Source organism: Myotis davidii, unplaced genomic scaffold (assembly GCF_000327345.1).
Source record: "Myotis davidii unplaced genomic scaffold, ASM32734v1 scaffold242, whole genome shotgun sequence".
Classification (NCBI taxonomy): Eukaryota; Metazoa; Chordata; class Mammalia; order Chiroptera; family Vespertilionidae; genus Myotis; species Myotis davidii.
The window spans coordinates 81,380-98,334 of NW_006295821.1; the positions used below are offsets into that span (position 1 = coordinate 81,380).

The 16,955-nt window shown below is 55.0% G+C and overlaps 1 protein-coding gene across 9 annotated transcripts in view; it reads right to left on the reverse strand.

Moving 5' to 3' along the window:
- The window catches only part of MCF2L (MCF.2 cell line derived transforming sequence like), a 188,318-nt gene that overhangs the window by 54,935 nt on the left and 116,428 nt on the right, over positions 1-16,955 (reverse strand). For all 9 annotated transcript variants that reach the window (XM_015568426.1, XM_015568423.1, XM_015568421.1 and 6 more), the window contains 2 exons: positions 12,786-12,869; positions 11,496-11,610 (listed from right to left, as the gene is read on the reverse strand). In XM_015568426.1, coding sequence (XP_015423912.1) covers positions 11,496-11,610; positions 12,786-12,869 — 199 coding nt within the window. The remainder of the gene's footprint in view (positions 1-11,495; positions 11,611-12,785; positions 12,870-16,955) is intronic.

Consider the following 16,955-nt stretch of genomic DNA (forward strand, 5'->3'; position numbering starts at 1 on the left):
TGCTAGAATGTGGTTACCGTGACTTCTGGGGAGCCCATCACACTCCCAGGCCCCTGGACACTGCTGCAGTGTCCCAGCCACCTGCCAGCATGCGTGTGCGGGAGGCCCACCTGGCCCAGGTGTCCCAAGTCGTCTGAACGGCTCAGAGCTGAAGGATCTAACTCTCAACTAATCTAGTGCTCAAGTGTGCTTTTCTGGTCTTCTGAAAGCAAGGCTGACAGGACGGTCTTAAGGCAGCCCTGCTTTGGGACAAACCCCTTAATGCTGGACATTTATCTTCTCTCGAGCGCGTGGCTGATACCTGCTGGTCTGGACGTTTAACCATCACTCAAGAGGGCGCAATAGGCTGCGGGCCTCGCAAAATAGTCACTGGAACCCGTGGCTGTGCCCTGTGTGCTTCTCGAGTCTCTCTGTGAGAGCTCCCCACCCATCCCCATCCCCATCCCATTCCCATCCCCACCCCCACTCCATTCCCATCCCTAACCCCAACCCCATCCCACCACTGCCAAGGCCTGAGGCTGCGTAGAGAGCGGTGCACCCGGTTGTTTTGAGTTAGCTGAGATGGGTTCCGTGGGCTTCAAAGCCACTACTCTCCTCCTGGGTGGAGGAGAGGCTGCTTAGGAAAAGAGGCTGTCCTCACCCCGTTACAGAGACCATGGGCTCACCTTTCTCTCAGAATTAGGAATTTGTGATCCCAGTGCTGGACAGACCTTAGACATGACTATCTGCCCCCCAGAGAGGGCCTTGCCCTGGGTTTTGTAGCTGGCTTGGGGTCCACCGGCAAAGACCCTCATTACGCCAAGCTGCCTCTGCCTTCCCGAGGGTCAGGAAGGGCTGTTGGTGCCATCAGATCTCTGGTAGCCGAGACCAGGTGTGTTGCTGCAGAAACCCTGACCTTCCCAGGGGCCATCACCACCCCCAGGTCTGCTCTTAGAGCTGCATGTGCTGACCCTGACCACAAACCCATTGGGCTACACGCTGTCGGTCTCCCGCTGTACCTGGCCCAGACACACACTCATTTGCCCGAATGAATGAATGAACATGGGACAGAGAGAAAGCGTCAGCCCTCCTCTCCAGTGCGGTCCAGAGCTACAGGCAACTCTGTCTTCGTCTCTGCCCAGCTCTGAGAAGGAGCATGCTACCAGGGCACAGCTCCCGTTCCAGATTCCCCCGCACCCTGCTCCTCGAGGTGCTGTCCTGGGTCCTGAGTCCAGTGCTGAGCACCCTGGACTCTGGGCCTCCTCTGCTGATGTCAGCCAGTCCCGTGCCTGGGTGCATTCCCTCGATGCCACCGCCCAAGTAGCATCTAAAGTCCTCCTGCCAGTCGGCTGGCTTTCCAATCAGCAGCAAAACAACCTCCTTAATCGTGTTTAACTGTCTTTTAAAGAAGTTACACTTATTATTGCCACTGAGAGACTGAGTGTACGGACGAACAACGGCCAGGCCAACCTATAAAAACGTAACTCTGACCCACACCCTGCAGCAACCAGCAGCCAGCCTGACTCCAGAAGTCACACTTGCAGGAAGTTGGCTGCTGTCTGCAGATTGTTGCTGCAATCCCAGAAACCAAACAACCACCAGGGGCAACTGGCCCTGAGGGTCTGGACACTTCAATGAGGCCAGTTCCCCAACTCTGCTGCTGCTTCCAGCTCAGAACCAACCAGAGAAAGCCCAGTGCCCTCCCCTACCTGCCCCTGCACCAGGGGGTCTGCTGGGGTGTGGAAGCTGCTCACTAGGGCGGGACCCCAACACTGAGCCAGGTCCCTGTCCTGCAACAATATTTCCTGGGATGTAAACATCAACAGGTCATAGCAAGCCAGGTTGGCGTCAACATAGGCTGATGCTGTGGGAAGGGAGACGGCGTCAGGTTTTAAGAGGGGCAGAGCCAGGCAGAGGGCATTTCTGAGCGCATCCATGACTCCAGCTGGGCCTTGTTCCAACCTATGCCCGCCCAGGGCTCACAGCTCGAAGCTGGAGGACGGAGGAGCAGCCCTTCCCCATGTGAAAGGGCCACGGCGACACTGAAGGAGTGTTCTTGGAGCCACTGCTAACAAGGCCCGCTCTGCCTGGCGCCGGGACCGGCGGAAACAAGGCCAGTGATGGGACGGCATCAGGCCAGGGCATGCTCTTGCAGGAGGCGGTCACAGGCTGGCATCGTCCCAGACCGTCCCTGGCAGGTGTTGGCATGGGAGTCAGGTGGAGCTCATTCATCCATGGTTGGGCCCCACGGTCCCACGGGAAAGAAGGGCCAGCTTCCCCGAGGCCTGCCAGGATGTCAGGGCCCTGCCCAAGCAGGAGGGTCCTGAGGCTGGGCCAGCCCAGAGGGGACAGGAGATGGGCAGGCCAGGCAGGTGGTTGGATGGAGGTGGAGCCAGGAGGGACAACCTGGGGGGAGGGGGCCCTGAAGCTGGGGAGAGGGCACACACAGCCGTACGTGCAGGACACATGGGTCCTGGCTTTAGGCAGGGCCCGCTCTCCCCTTCCTGGCCCCTGACTCTATCTATTTACTTCTCTCTCTTTCATCCCATATTTTGACACTGGTCTACAAAAGTTAGACCAGTTAGCAAATGCTAAAAAGGCTTATTTCCTTGTGTTTCTTTTGTAAGCCAGAGGCGACGGCAGCTTTTCTCTCTGCCCCTGTGGTTTATCGGCCCAAGTTCACACTCCGTGACCTTGAGTGTGTTCCCTAGGTATTCAATAAGGAGCCTTTCTTTGCTGGCTCTTCCTGCTCTCTTCTTACAATTCAGAAGCTTAACCTCTTGTAAGACCATTGTGCACTGTGTTTATCTTAATACTGGTCAGCTTTTCATCCCAGAAAGCGAAACAGCAAGAAAGACATCAAACGCTTTTAAAACTCTCTCCCCCGCACGGTAATGTGCTTGTTCTCAAAGTCGACACGCAGTCCCAGTGCAGGCTGGCGAGTCAGCCGCACACAGAGGATGGCCCGCAGGTGAGCAGGGACCAGCCACAGAGCCCTGGCCCACAGAGCAGGGGCACTGCCTCTCTTCTTCACACCCCAGAAGGAAGAGTCCACTTACCGGGGTGGGGAACGTCGGCCCACGGGCCATATAAGGCCTGCAAAATCATTTGGTCTGGCCTTGCCAAGGCATTAGGGGTGAGTTCATTAAATGTTTGACCAAATAATAATAGGCTAAGTTTTAGGTTGATAATTTGTATGGCCTGCGAATGATGTTATTAATAGCCAAATGGCCTTTGGCAAAAAATAAAAAAATACATAAAAGTTCCCCACCCCTGAAAAACCACACTGTTATTTCTCTAAAGAGCAAGAAAACTTGCATTTTTATGTTCTTTATATTAAAGTGGTATTTTTTTCATGTCAATAAATATAAATTTTTGGACAAAAATGAACAAAGAAAACCCAAACTAGGATACCAAGGGAATCGCCGTGAATGTATCTGGAATGTGTGTGAACCACTATTTTTCAAAGACAGATTTCTAAGTTAGCTCAAAAACATAGCCATCAACAGATGAACAGAGCAAACAAAACGTGGCACATCCATACAATGGAACGTTATTTGCCTTATATGGAAGGAAATTCTGACACATGCTACAACACGGATGAACCTGGAAGACATGCTCAGTGAACTAAGACAGACACAAAAAGACAAACACTCTGTGATTCCACTCCTACGAGGTCCCTGGAGTCATCAAATCGAGACAGAGCAGGGCGGTGGGTGCGGGGCGGGGCAGGGAGGTGAGGAGTTTGTGTTTAATGGGGACAGTTTCAGTTTGGGAAGATGAAAACGTCTGGAGATCTGTCGCACAACAATATGAATATACTTTACTAAATATCTACTTAGAAGCAGTTAAGTTGAATATTGTGAATATCCTACCAGATTTTAAAAAATGCTATAAAAAACTAACGACTACATACATTCTTTAAATACATTTCAAAAATTAGCCCTGGTCAGTGTGGATCTGTGGTAGAGCAATGGCCCACACATCAAAGGGTTCGATGCCAGTCAAGGGCACATACCTGGGTTGCAGGTTCGATTCCCGGCTCCAATCGATGTCTCTCTCACCTCTCTCTTTCTCTGTCTCTCTCTTCCCCTTATTCCCTCCCTCGCTCTCTAAAAATCAATGGGAAAAATATCCTCAGGGGAGGATTAACAAAAAAAGAAATGAAAGGGTGCACATCTGGCCAGGTCTTTGTAAGAGTGGAGTGATCTTCTCCGTGGCGGGGCATATAGGCACAGCCACGGGAAGTCAGACCCAAGCTGACGACCTTCTGGAATCTGCTCATTACCTGCGTTAGGTTTGTCCTGCAGCCCAACCGTCCGCCTTTCCCGCTCCTGTGTCCGAGCGCAGGTCCTGGACCTGGCTCCTCCTCCTCCTCCACCTCCTCCTCCTCCTCCGTCCGGACTCTCCGCTGCTCACCTGGCAGCTCAGAGCTTATCTGGCGTCTTCCTCTGCCTGGAACTGCCTCCCGTGTCTCCTCCCCACCTGGAGCTGAAACTCTAGCTGCGCAGGCAGGCGACCTGCGCAGGCTTCAGGTGCCCTGTGTCTCCCCATCTGCACCACCCCAGCCTCACGGGGCGGATGAGCTGGCAGGTGCAGCCTGGGCGTTAAGGGAAGGGACCCCCCCCACACACACTCCCACAAGTTGCTTCCCTGTACACTTAGAAATGGTTAAGGCGGGATGCTGTGTGTTACAAATACCTTCCCCTCACAGCAAAATGTCATTATTTTGCAGTCAGGCAAGGGCTGCGGTTTCTCCTGCTGGGCAGGGAACCAGGCAGTCATCTCCTGGCCTCTTCTCCATAACGGGATCCCACCCATCCCGCCCGCCGGCCCCAGCAGAGGGAAATGCTCCCCGGCTGAGATGCTCAGTATGGCAGCCACCGGCCGCAAAGGAGTTGCAACACGGCTGGCCTGAGCCAGGTTCTGCACTTGCACAGGAATTAATTTTAATTTTTACATAGATAGACAGGCATGGCTAGGGGCTGTCACACCGGCCGGCCGGCAGCGCCAGAGCAAGATCATTGCAACCAAGGGAGATGCCCCGAGGAGAGGAGTGGAGTGGCCTCTGGCTCCCCCGGGATCTGCGAGGCACAGAGATAGGACCCATCGGATGCAGCGGTCACCGCGGTGGGCAGGGTCACCGAGCCCCCAGAGCCGCAGGCCCTGTGAGACCACGGGCTGAGCAGAGTCACTTGCGCAAACAGCGAGACTGGCCCTTTCCCAGCTGATTCCATGGCTGGAGGGGGAGGATCATGGGGCCAGAGCGTCTGAGAATTTTTACAGATGGGATCCCTCTCAAGGTGCCGGATATAACCAGCCAGGGGGGAACAAGGCTGTTCACCTCAGCAGGACTCCGGAGGGAGCCAGGGGGCAGGGGAGGGGGCGTGTGCCAAGGGAATCCCTGCCAACAGGGCAGGCTCGTGTGCTGGTCCATTTATGCCAGGGAGCACTGTGGCCCCTGGAAGGACGACGCGACAGGTGCTGCGTAGAGGGCTGCCCGGATACGCTGTGGACTAAGAGGAGGGCAGTGACGATTTCACCCAAACTCAACCCTGTGGGGGAAGGAGCAGGTGGCGAGGGGAGACAGTCCCTGTGTCACGCGTACATTTTTAATTGTTTAGGATGCATTCACGCACACACTTTTCTATCTTGGTATTTTAAAATGAACTGAAATTCCAACTGGAAATCATAGTGGCAGCAAGAAGTAAGGTGCTTCTAGGGCTGGGGATCCCTGTCTGGGGCTTCGCTAGCCTGAGGGCATGCACCTCTGGGAACAGGCAGCTGGGCAGCCAGCAATCTGGAGAGAAGCCTGCGCGGTCCTGGGTTAGCCCTAGACTCACACACCAGGAGGTTGGAATCCTTGACCGGGCGTCGGGACCACATTTACATTCCCGTTTCATTCCATAAGCATCTGTCTTTCTCTTCCATACGAACTGGGCCTGTGGGTGCGTTTGTGCCCGTGTAAGTGTGTGTGGTGTGGACGTGCTCGTGTGCGGTGCCTACACGCTTACGTGTGGGTGCCTCTTATCAGATGAACAGGGCCCATCGCTGAGAGCCCCAGCTGGGAGATGGGATCTCTGGCTCCTGAGCAGCTGGGTGATTGAACCAGGCCCATGGAAAGTCAACGTCACTGTCAGCTCCAATTAACTGTAAGAGCCCCTGACTTGCATTTTAATTGGGCTGAGGAGAGACTGCAGCAGCGGAGGGAGGTGATCCTCTTGATATTGCCTCCCAAACCCGGGGACAGTGGGTGACTGAGCCCCCGGGGCCCTCCCAAGGGCTCCTGCAGGGCTGCCAAGGAGACATGCAAGCCCAGGGCTGCTACTCCTGCTTTTCAAAGAAAAGCCAGAAATCTACTCAGTGTTGGCCACCCTATGCGTGTGCGAGTAACATGCATGTGTATGTCTGTGCATGCATGCACGCACATGTGTGCATGAGTGCAGTGTGTGTGTGTGTGTGTGTGTGTACACAGCACCTGAGTGAGAAACCAGGAATGACTCCATTCACAGGGAGGGACAGGATCAGACTGAGTTTGAAACGTGACTTGCCATAGTGAAGGGTGAGGAGGTGGCCTGGGGGGCAGGGTACTTGGAGGTGGGGAGATCCTGGTTCTAGAACTGCAGAAGGGGTGGGACTGAGCGGCATCCATGCCCCCTGAGAGGCTCTGTGACCCCCTGCGATTTGCTTACTGCTGGACTCAGACGTGCACAGAGGACACATGCCGAGTATGCAGGAGGCCGGAGGGTGCCACTCTTTCTGTTTTGCTGTTGGGTGATCTCCATCAGCATAAACATGCCTCTTGTTCTCTCACCAGCTCACCAACCCATTTCTCTGCTCCCTGGGCAGCAAACCCCTGAAAGGCGTGTCTGTGCGAGTGGAACGTGGGGCCAGAGAGTCCCTGTTTCACGTGCACATTTTTAATTGTTTAGGATGCATTCACACACATTTTTGTGAATTTACTCTGGCCCGGACCCTTGTCTCCCATTTTTGTTGAATTTACTCTAATAAGCATTTTACTTCAAACCCTTCACCAAAGCTGTTCCTGGACACCCTCAGGGCTCCCAGAGGCCTGCATGCTGTGAGACGCGCATTGACCCTGCGTTCTCATCCCCTCTCACCCATCAGTAATGGACGGTCACAGTGGGACGCTTGAGAGGGAAGGGGGCCTTAAGCAGTTGCAGGCGCAGCGTGACCACCGATCGAGCACCCTCTCCACCTGTGTCGAGCCCCCCACAGCCCTACATGATCAGGGTGGGCCTTCCCTGCTTGAGACCCCAGCTGGGGCTGACCCCTCTCCCCCATTGTGTTCCCTCCTTCCCTCTGACCTCCTACCCCAGCTGGAATACCTGGGGCTCCCCCTCTGCCCACCACCCCAGTTCTGGGGCCCTCACCATCCAAATGCCCACAACTGCCAAATCCACACCCAGCTGGGACCTCGCCCCAGAGTTCCAGACTCACCTCACGGCACCCAGAGGTACCAGCCCTCAACCCAAGAGGTCCCCTGGATATGCAAGTGATCTCCACCCACACTGCCCTCCTACATGCTGCTTCTGTTCTTGGGCAACTGCTGCCCCCAAGCCGTCAGTTAGGTCATCTCGAATTCCTCTCTCCCCTCTGCCCCCTCCTGGGGCCCCTTGTGAGGACTCTACCCCATGAGTCCTCTAAGTCACCCTTTCATGGGGGCTCCCTTCTCACTGCCCCTCCTGGGTCCTCGCCTCCTTTCCCTCTCATTCTTCCTTTTTATACGCTAATCCCTGGACACATTTTGGTTAATTTATTGAGAATGTGAGCAGCAGGGTTTTGTCTATTTGGTTCACTGTTAGGTCCACGTTGCCCAGCACACAACAGACAGATATGGGGGACCAATCAGAGCACCCCCTGTGCCTTCTCTGTCGTGCGACTGTCTGTAGGGAGGTCACAGCCCCGCTCTCCGGGGTTGGGCATGTGGTTCACTGTCACCTGTCCTCTCGGGTCCCTGGGGATGTCCCACCCAGGCCTGGCAGATGAGGGCAAACAAACCCCATTAGGATTTGCAAGGGTGGTAGGCCTCTGAGAGGTGAAACACAGCCCTCTAGCCAAGGCATGAGCTCACAGGGACATCCCCGCTGCGTGGTCACCCCGTCGGCTGGATGCCAGCTGACACACTTGCCAGTAAATCATAAAGTCCTCCCACATCCCCTTTACTGAGTCGTGTCCGAAAGGACAATAAGTTGCCTCATCTTCACGTACATCTGATAGAGCTGGAGGAAGCCCGCCTGTTTCAGTGTCACAGTTCACAATGATCAATAACTATTCGTCAAATGGTTTGCACTAATCACAGAAGAAGAGCTAAAGTCAGCACATCACATATTTCCTGGAAGGATACGATTAATGCTTGGTGAACAATGGTAGGAGGTGGTGTCTCTTAGACTTACAGCAGTCTGCGTGGGATTGGTCCCTTTAATGAGCATTGGCATTTGAAAGTGCACACCTGGCTCTCTTTTGCGCTCTTTCCACTGAGATCAGTGGTTCTCAACCGTGGCTGCACATTAGAATCACCTGGGAATCTTTTTAAAATCCTGATTTCTGGGCCTCATCCTCCGGAAATTCTGTATCTTTGTTATGGGGTGGGGCCACAACATTAGTAACAAAGAAACAGAATTTCTGGAGGATGGGCCCCAGAAATCAGGAGTTTAAAAAGCTTCCCAGGTGATTCTAATGTGCAGCCAAGGCTGAGAACCACTGACTTAGAGGCTGTGCTGGCTCAGCAGCAGTTTGGAGTAACTCCCGTGCCAATGACTTGCCTGTGTGAGGAGTTTTTCCTTCTTTTCTAGAAACACCTGCCCAGCTCCTCATTCCAATGGGTTTAGGTAGACACCCCGGGGACTGACTGCAATGCTGGCTGTGTCCATCAGGTGGCAGCACGCCCTTCCTTCTGTAACCGGGAGACTATTGTGGGGAGTTGATTTACCCGAAATTCTCACGGGAGAAGGAAGGCATTGCCCCCCACAGGGGTGCTCAATGGGGTGCATCCTGGGGCCACTTCAGATGCCTCTGGACAAGTCTCTCAGTTGTCACTATCTTTCCTGGCACCAAGCTGGTCCCTCATCCTGAAGACAGGGAAGCTGGGACTCTTGCATACCTATAGACACACATTTTTAATGGACACACATTCCCTAGGAACGCAGCTGCTGTGTGAACTGTGGGAGACTGCTCTTTCGTGTTCTGTAGCGCTTCACCGAAAACTATTCCCTCTTCCATACCACAAAGCGTCTGTATCAGCTGGCGTCCAGCCAACGGGGTGACCATGCTGCGGGGATGTCCCTGTGAGCTCATGCCTAAACCAGAGAGGATATCTTCAATCACACCCCCTCGAGGTGCTGTGCCTGACATAACACCCTGGGGGCTGATGGACTCAGTACACACGGTGCGGGCGCCCACCTGACCTTCATGAGTCCCGTGCAGCCTGCTACACATGTGACACCTGATTTCTTGTCCCTGTTGGTTCTTCCTGCTAGTTAGGGTACTGCACTGTCTTTCTGTTTAGTAGGAGTTTTATTTCTGGATGAAAAGGGCGCATTGGGTGTGACAGGCTCAGATCCATCACTCCAGCACTTGGGATTTTTATCAACCTCAACAGGGGAGAAATGTGAATAAAACATAGCACACTCAAAGGCCCAATGCAAACCATTTCCCCTGGGAACGGAGCCTCGGAATTCCTCGGGTTCTATCCAGTTACAAGCCAGCAACAGTGCAGCGGGCATCTGAACAACTAACTCTACGGTTTTTTAAACTTGAAATGAGTAGACGGGGGTTCGATAAAGGGGAGAAGATGCCCAGTGTATAGCTCCAAGGTGTAAGGACCAGGAACAGCTTTGCCATCTGAGAGGTGACGTCATAAACTTAGCATGCAGTGTCCATCAGCTCTGACGAGCTCCCACCTCTGCCAGGCTCTAGAGAGGGGCCTGGGGCCGAGGGGCTATCGGGGAGGGAGGGATGAGGGCCGCAGCCTCCCCTGGACGTACAGCTACCCGCCACCCCTGGGAGACTGTCCCTGCAGGGGAGGCTCCAGCAGCTGGGACAGAAGCCCACGCCCCGGAATACCGGCGAGACTGACCTCCCACAGTCCCCCCCGCTTTCCTTTCAAATCATTAGAACGTGTTCTTCCCGGAAGCCACTGCTAGGCTCATTGTTTCAGGCTCAAATGGCCGCCCCTTTCCTCTTGGGTGTCAGTCCCGGCGAGTCCCCAAGGCCAGCGGGTCACGCGGCATTTAAGCATCCTGCCGCTGGGCACAGAGCGTGGGAGCATCGTCCCGGGCCCCCACCCCAAGGGCACCCCTGCCTCACAGCACACGGGGAGTCTGAATCTTCCAGGCGCGACCTTACTTTAGGGACCTCATTCTCTGAGGTCCAGCGGCCTCATGTATAGAACGGGCAAGACAACGGCCTTCTTGCCTCTGCAGTTCTGAGGGTCAAGGGAGACAAGAGATGGAGATGCTTTGTGGTATGGTAGTCACATCTTCAAACCCCTGGAGGGGGAACAGCTGGCCAGAGGGTCTCCCAGGGTGCCAGCCATCCCTCCTGCCTCAGCTCGGCCACCTGGAGCCTGGCACACTGAGGCGGGTATGACAAGGAAAGGACAATAGAGACGGTGACTGCAGGCCCCACCCCGCTGAGCCAGGGGGTGCACTGCCCGCTTCTTTCCTGTCACGGGTCACTCACCACCCACATCTGTCCGGAGCCTCCCCCAAGGTACCCGGCCTCCCTTCCTCCACCACCGGCCAGGCTGCTGGAATAATCTACGCATCGCCCACCACCCCAGCACTGGCTGGCGGTGATCGGTCGCTACTGGTGGGTGGTGTTTGCAGGTCACACATCAGTTGACCAGACTCGCTGCTTTGGTCTGTTTTCTGGACTAGACTCCTTCACGGAGCTCACATCACCCAGATTCGGGAATGTGTCCTTGCGGACGGTGAGGCATGAGGAGAGCACCGGCGCCTGCGAGGCTGAGCTTCCGTACACACAGGGTCCCCCCACGCTACCTACCCCTCCCCGCACGTGTGTAACAGGAGGAAAAAAGGTCTAGTGCAAGGCCGTTTGCTGCATCCTGAACGGAGGCAGGGCTCCTGTGTCAGAGCGCCCATGACCTCCCCACCACCTCTGGGGCCAGGTCCCAGCCTGGGTCTCACAGCCACCTCGTCAGTGCACGCGGCCCCCTCCCCAGAGGAAGACCGTCCCCAGCATGGTCTTGCTCGTCTAATGAAGCGACTGGACACTGACGTGAGGGAGGAAAGGTCCCTGGGCGTGGCCAGACCCCAGGAGGTGCAGGCTGTGGCTGGACGCCTCCCACAGGTGAGGGGAAGGATGCCAGCCCGGGAGCCGGAACAGCTGGATTCTGATCCGGCATCTCTCACGGCTCAGCCCCTTGATTGTCTGATGATGGGTAACTTCGGGCAAGCTCCTCAACACCCCTCCGCCACAGTCTCCTTGTCTGACAAAGGCCCCGGCGGGTGGGGAGGGGTAGTGACACGCACCTGGGGATGCTGGTGAGATAGGTCATGACATTCTGGAACTCCTTGTCGGGCACTTCGCTGAAGGCCGGGTAGTCCGGGAAGGTGATGACGGGGCTGCCGTCCTGCCCCCGCCCACCTGGGGAGACAGCAAAGGCAGCACTTAACTGGGCATCGGTGCCACATCATCAAGAGAACATGGCTGATCTTTCACAAGCATGGAATATTTCACTTAAAATTGACAGCATCACCTGACCGGTGTGGCTCAGTGGTTCAGCGTCCACCTGGGAACCAGGAGGTCAGGATTTGATTCCCAGTCAGGGCACATGCCCAGGATGCAAGCTCCATCTCCAGTGTGGGGCAAGCAGGAGGCAGCCAATCAATGATTTTCTCTCATCATTGATGTTTCTATCTCTCTTCCTCTCAAATCAATAAAAATATATTTAAAAAATTGAGAGCATGTTCTTCAATATCATATATATATATATATTCCTCACCCAGGGATATGCTTTTACTAATTTTTAGAGAGCGAGGAAGGGAGAAAGAAAGAGAAACATCAACATGAGGGAAACAGATCAGTTGCGTCCCTACATGCCCCAATTGGGAATTGAACCCCACAACCTTTTGGTGTACAGGAAGATGAGATGCTCCAGCACACTGAACCGCCCAGTCAGGGTCAACATAATATTTTTTATTATGAAATAAATTCATGCATATTGAAGGAAAATATTTGGAATATACAAAAAAGTGAGCTGAATTAAAACAATCAGCTAATATTTTGCCGCTATGGGCAGCCACCATAGGATGCAGCACATTTAATTCCAAACCTTTTTTGGTGCATTTTTCTACACAATTGAGACTGTGTTGAATATAGAGCTGGCGTCCTGCTTCTTTCCTAACATTGTGAATGACAGTTTTCTGGGCTTTATAAATGATGTGACTGTTACTGTAAATGCTGCACAACATTCCAATCAGGCTGGGTCCTAATGACCCTCCTACTGCCTACTTTACCTGCTGCAGGAAAGTTCTGGATTCCAGGGGACTTCAGCCAGCAGCGCTTGGGGCTGTGTCCCTCTCAGGACCCAGCTGACCTGCGGCCGGCTCTTCCCCTGGCTGCTGCCCTCTTCACAGGCATCACTACAGCCTCGCCCGGGCCCTCGGTCATGCCGCAAGCAGGCTGCATCCAGAGGCCTATCCCCAGTTCCCACCACGTGGAACAGGACCAACTAGGTCACGGAGAACCAGAACCCAGGGGAGGCCAACCACCCGCCACGCAGACACCGGCCCCCACGCTCCCCGGCAGCCGGCACTCACCAGACAGGTAAGCAAAGCGCTTCTTCAGCTGGTCCTGGATGTCGGCAGCGCAGAGCGGGGTGATGTCCTGGTGCATGATTTCATCTGCGGGGAGAGCAGACAGAGGGACACACCTGTCACTCGGTGGAAACACTGCCTCACGAGCCACGAGTCTGGGTCAGCCCCCACATGGGCTCGCACATCAGCGGATAACCAAGGGGCTGGCGGTCACGTGCTTGGGAAAAAAAAGTCAGTTTCCAATACGCAGAAACCTTTGTTTCTCTGAGCACAAAAAGCGATGTGCTGAGGGATTCATCAATATTTAAACTGTGGTGTGTGTCAGAGGCACAGAGAAAGGCAGAGAGAGAGGAGGGAGGGCGGGGAGAGGGGAACGGAGAGGGATATGCAGGCAGAAGGGGAGACACCAGGAAAGGGGAAGAAGGGCTGGGAGCTGGAGGGCTGACTCCTACGGCCAGTAGTCAATGAGCAGCACTGAAAACAGACACGCTTTGTTCTGGGAATCTCCACCCATGTTCTGGAAGCGATCCAGGCAACCCCTGGGGCCCTTACCTGTTGCCTATGCAAGGACTTGCTAATCAGAGAGGAAACCTGGCCCGTCGTGGGTCCGCAGCCTGCAAACACACACACGCGCGCGTGGGGCCTCACCACCCTGACAGTGACACTGAGGAGGGTGTTGAGCCAAGTCCCCCAGCCTGGTGCTGAGAGGAAAAACAGCTCAGCAGGCTGCAGGCTGCAAGTTCTAGATCAGGGATTTGGGAGTGAACTGGCAGCACCTCCAGGCACGCCCTGGTGCCATCAACGGTTTCGCAAGACTCTAGGGGAAAACCTAGGCACTGACTGAAGATGTGAGGTCACTGCCTGGCATGTGATGCTGGTGTGAGTCGCAGGTGGACTCCAGTGTTGGGTGTGCTCCGTGTCCTCTGCGTTTCCCAGCCAATGCCAGGCCAGCTAGCATGTGTTTATAGCTCACGTCGCTGATCCCAGCTGTCCAGTCAAGCCTGCAGTCTTGAGCATTAACACATCATTTTGTCTAAAGAGACTCGGGACTCACGGCGATGCCTTGCCAATGGCCTAAGCGGTCAAGCCTTCTGCACCCAGTTTGAGACCCGGGCCACGGACAGTCTGGAAAGATGGCGCATGGAGATCTTTTACCCTGAAAATTCCAGGGGAGGAAGCAAAATGCTATCTGCACAGATCAGCCTTCAATCCTGTTCTTCTGGTCTTGCAAACAAGCAAGTGGAAACAGGCGACACGCGAAAGCAGAGGCGGGTCCCGAAGATCCTGGCTGTGTCATTTGTGGAACTGCCAACCGCCACCACGGGCTGCCCCTCGACTGCCCGGGTGGAGGAGGAAGTGATTTGGGCGAGGGCGACTGGGCCTGCCAGGGCCCCACGGAGAGGCGGCGGTGGCGGCAGCGGCACTCGGGGTGAGGAAAGGAACAACAGTAAACCCCAAACGTCGGGAACTGCACTGGGCCTCCCCTGGATCGCTCGGTGGCACTGATGGCATTTCCCAGGGTGCACTTCGCTGTCTCAGCAATGGCTTTCTTTTGAGGGAGAAAAACAGGGTTGAAAACAATCGCTCCAAGAGAGCTTCGAGTATCTATCGTTAATTCCAGATGAGGTGACTGTCTACGCCTCACTTACTTGGCATGAGTTAGGTGCGGTTCATGCGGCAGCCTAGAAGTCTAGGTTTTGCATTGCTGTTTTCTTCTCTCAACAGGAAGGAATAACCACACGAAACTCCTTTTCCTCCCATCCCACCTCTGCAGCCCGGGGAGGAGCATGCCACTGGGAGCTCAGGGTCTCCCTGAAGCCGGGAGTCCCGGGGGCTGCGGGAAATAGTGCAGACACTGAGCTGGCCAGTCCTTTACCACCTGGGGACCCAGCATCAGGGACAAGCATCAGAGTGACCTGGCCCTGGATCCTGAAATCTCCCGCCGGCACTCAGCTTCCAGACTTCACCAACTCACGAAGAGAAAAAGCTGAGCATGTCAAGGCCTCTGATGGTGGACATGTCCACAGGAACTCTTAGCTTGATTCTGAATGGCCGAGGCTTCGCGGTAGCACTTCCTCTCGCCAGCAAACTCTCACAGTCCGAAGCTCCCTACGGACACCCTGGGCTGTCTGTTCTCTGCCCAGCTCACCCTGATGGCAGACGGCTTTCCCAGGCACCGGAGACAGAGCTGGTAGTACTGGCCCTCCGGTACTTTCTGTGACAGTGTCGGTCTCCGTGGCTAGAGCACTGTTCCTGTGAATTTGGTTCCATGGAGGGACGTCTAGGGGGCCTACTCACCTACCTTCTTCCTCTTCAGGTGATGCCCACCCTCATATTCTTAGATTTTCTGAAATGGACCAAGGCCCCTCCAGCCTCAGGGCCTTTGCACAAGCTGTCCCCTCTGCGATGCTTTTTTCACCTCTGTTCGCCTGTCTAATCTCACTCAACTGCAGGCCAAGGTGTCACTCTTCAGGGAGGTTCCTGGCCTGGATGGGGCCTCACAGCATCCTATCAGCACCCACTATGCCCACAACTCACAGATGCCCTACTTCCGGGGCCCAGCTCACCGGCTCCCATGGAAGGAGCTCAAAGAACAACATGTTGAACAAATGTAGCAAGAGGAGAAGGAGAGAATGGCTTCCCAGAGCATCATTTGGAATCTAATCCGGCAAAGTCCTTTCTGGCTTGCACAGAGGCTGGTTCCAGAATGTCTGATGGGTGGCAGGCCGCGTGGGGTACAGAGACCCAGATTGCTGACCGCTGCGAGGCGTGATCCTGCAGCCGAGTGGTGGCAACCAACATCTGTGAACTTTCTGGGGCAGAATTGACTCTCCTATTGCACCTCAGATCAAGTGCCCCATTTTAGGTTTGAAAAATGGGGCTGCTCTGTGGAAACTGCACAGAGGTCTGGGCATACAAAGGGATGATCTCCAAAGCATCCCCATGTAAATGGTCACTGGCCGCTCCGCAGAAAGCTGAAGATAATGAAAAATGTTTCCCACCTGGGACTAAGGCCCAGGACCTGGAGTTCGTCACATGGTGCCTCTGGGACAATGGGCTCTGGACAATGTGTCAGGTTTCACCCTTCCCGCAGCGTCATTCTCAAGGGCAGGGCAATTTTGCACTTGGTGCTGACAGTGTTTTTTGAAGGTCCTTGTCCAGTGAGTTTAATTTTGTGGAAGAGTTCTGCTGCAGCCACTGGTTCAGACGGACACGGAGGTGCTTGAAGGTGACAAAAGTGAGTCCTATCCCCCGCGTGCCTCCTTCACTGTGTGTGCGCCTGGCTGCTCCAATGTCAGACGCCTGGGTCGGGAAGTGGGGTCACCCCGCCCGCCAGTTCAATGAAAGGGTCAGGCAGGGCCCAGCTCCTTTACAGAGCATCTCTGTGAGAGCACAATGCCTTACAGATAGCTCCCCGCTTCCAGCATTCCTGTCTCGGCCCAGACGTAAGTGGAGACTCCCAGTCAATTAGCCCGTCACAGAGTCACTTTTGAGGAGAAGGGTTAAGAAGGGCCTTGAGTGGGAGGGGTACAGGGTGGGAGAAGACGGTGCTTCTCTTCTGACCCCCGACAGGGTGGTGAGGACAGGGGGGTGGGGCTGGGAGCCCGTCTGGGAAGGCTGCCCTGTCTGGGGCACGGAGGGGGACGAAGAGCCCACTTAGCCCTTCAGTGGGAATGATCCCTGACTCACGAGGTCTTACCTGGCCTGGGACCCAGCTCAGCTCTAGATGAGGACAAAGAGGGAGACACCTCAGCTGCTGAACTGTATTCTCACAAAACTGTTACCTGAATCCTGCCTGGGTTGGGCAGCAATCTTAGAGTCCAGGGGTGGCATGATACTTTCACCCTTGGATCTCTTCGTCCGAACACAACTAGCCTGCGGCAGCAAACATCCTTCCTCTTGCAAATTGACTCAGGGATTTGCTTCACTATAGGACAATTCTGTAATGGAGGTGGGCAGCACCTCACCCATTCCCGGCCACTCAAAGGGGGTTCGAGCCTCTGCTCCGCTCACCAGTGGCCGCCGGAGGTGGAGAGGGAACACACAGTGACGGGCTAGAGCAGATGCAGAGCTCGCAGGGCCCTGAACAGGTGGCACATGTCCCAGGTTCAGTGAGCCCCAGTGCTGACAGGAGCCCTGAATTCCAGTTCAAAGGCTGGTCCCTGCTGTTTC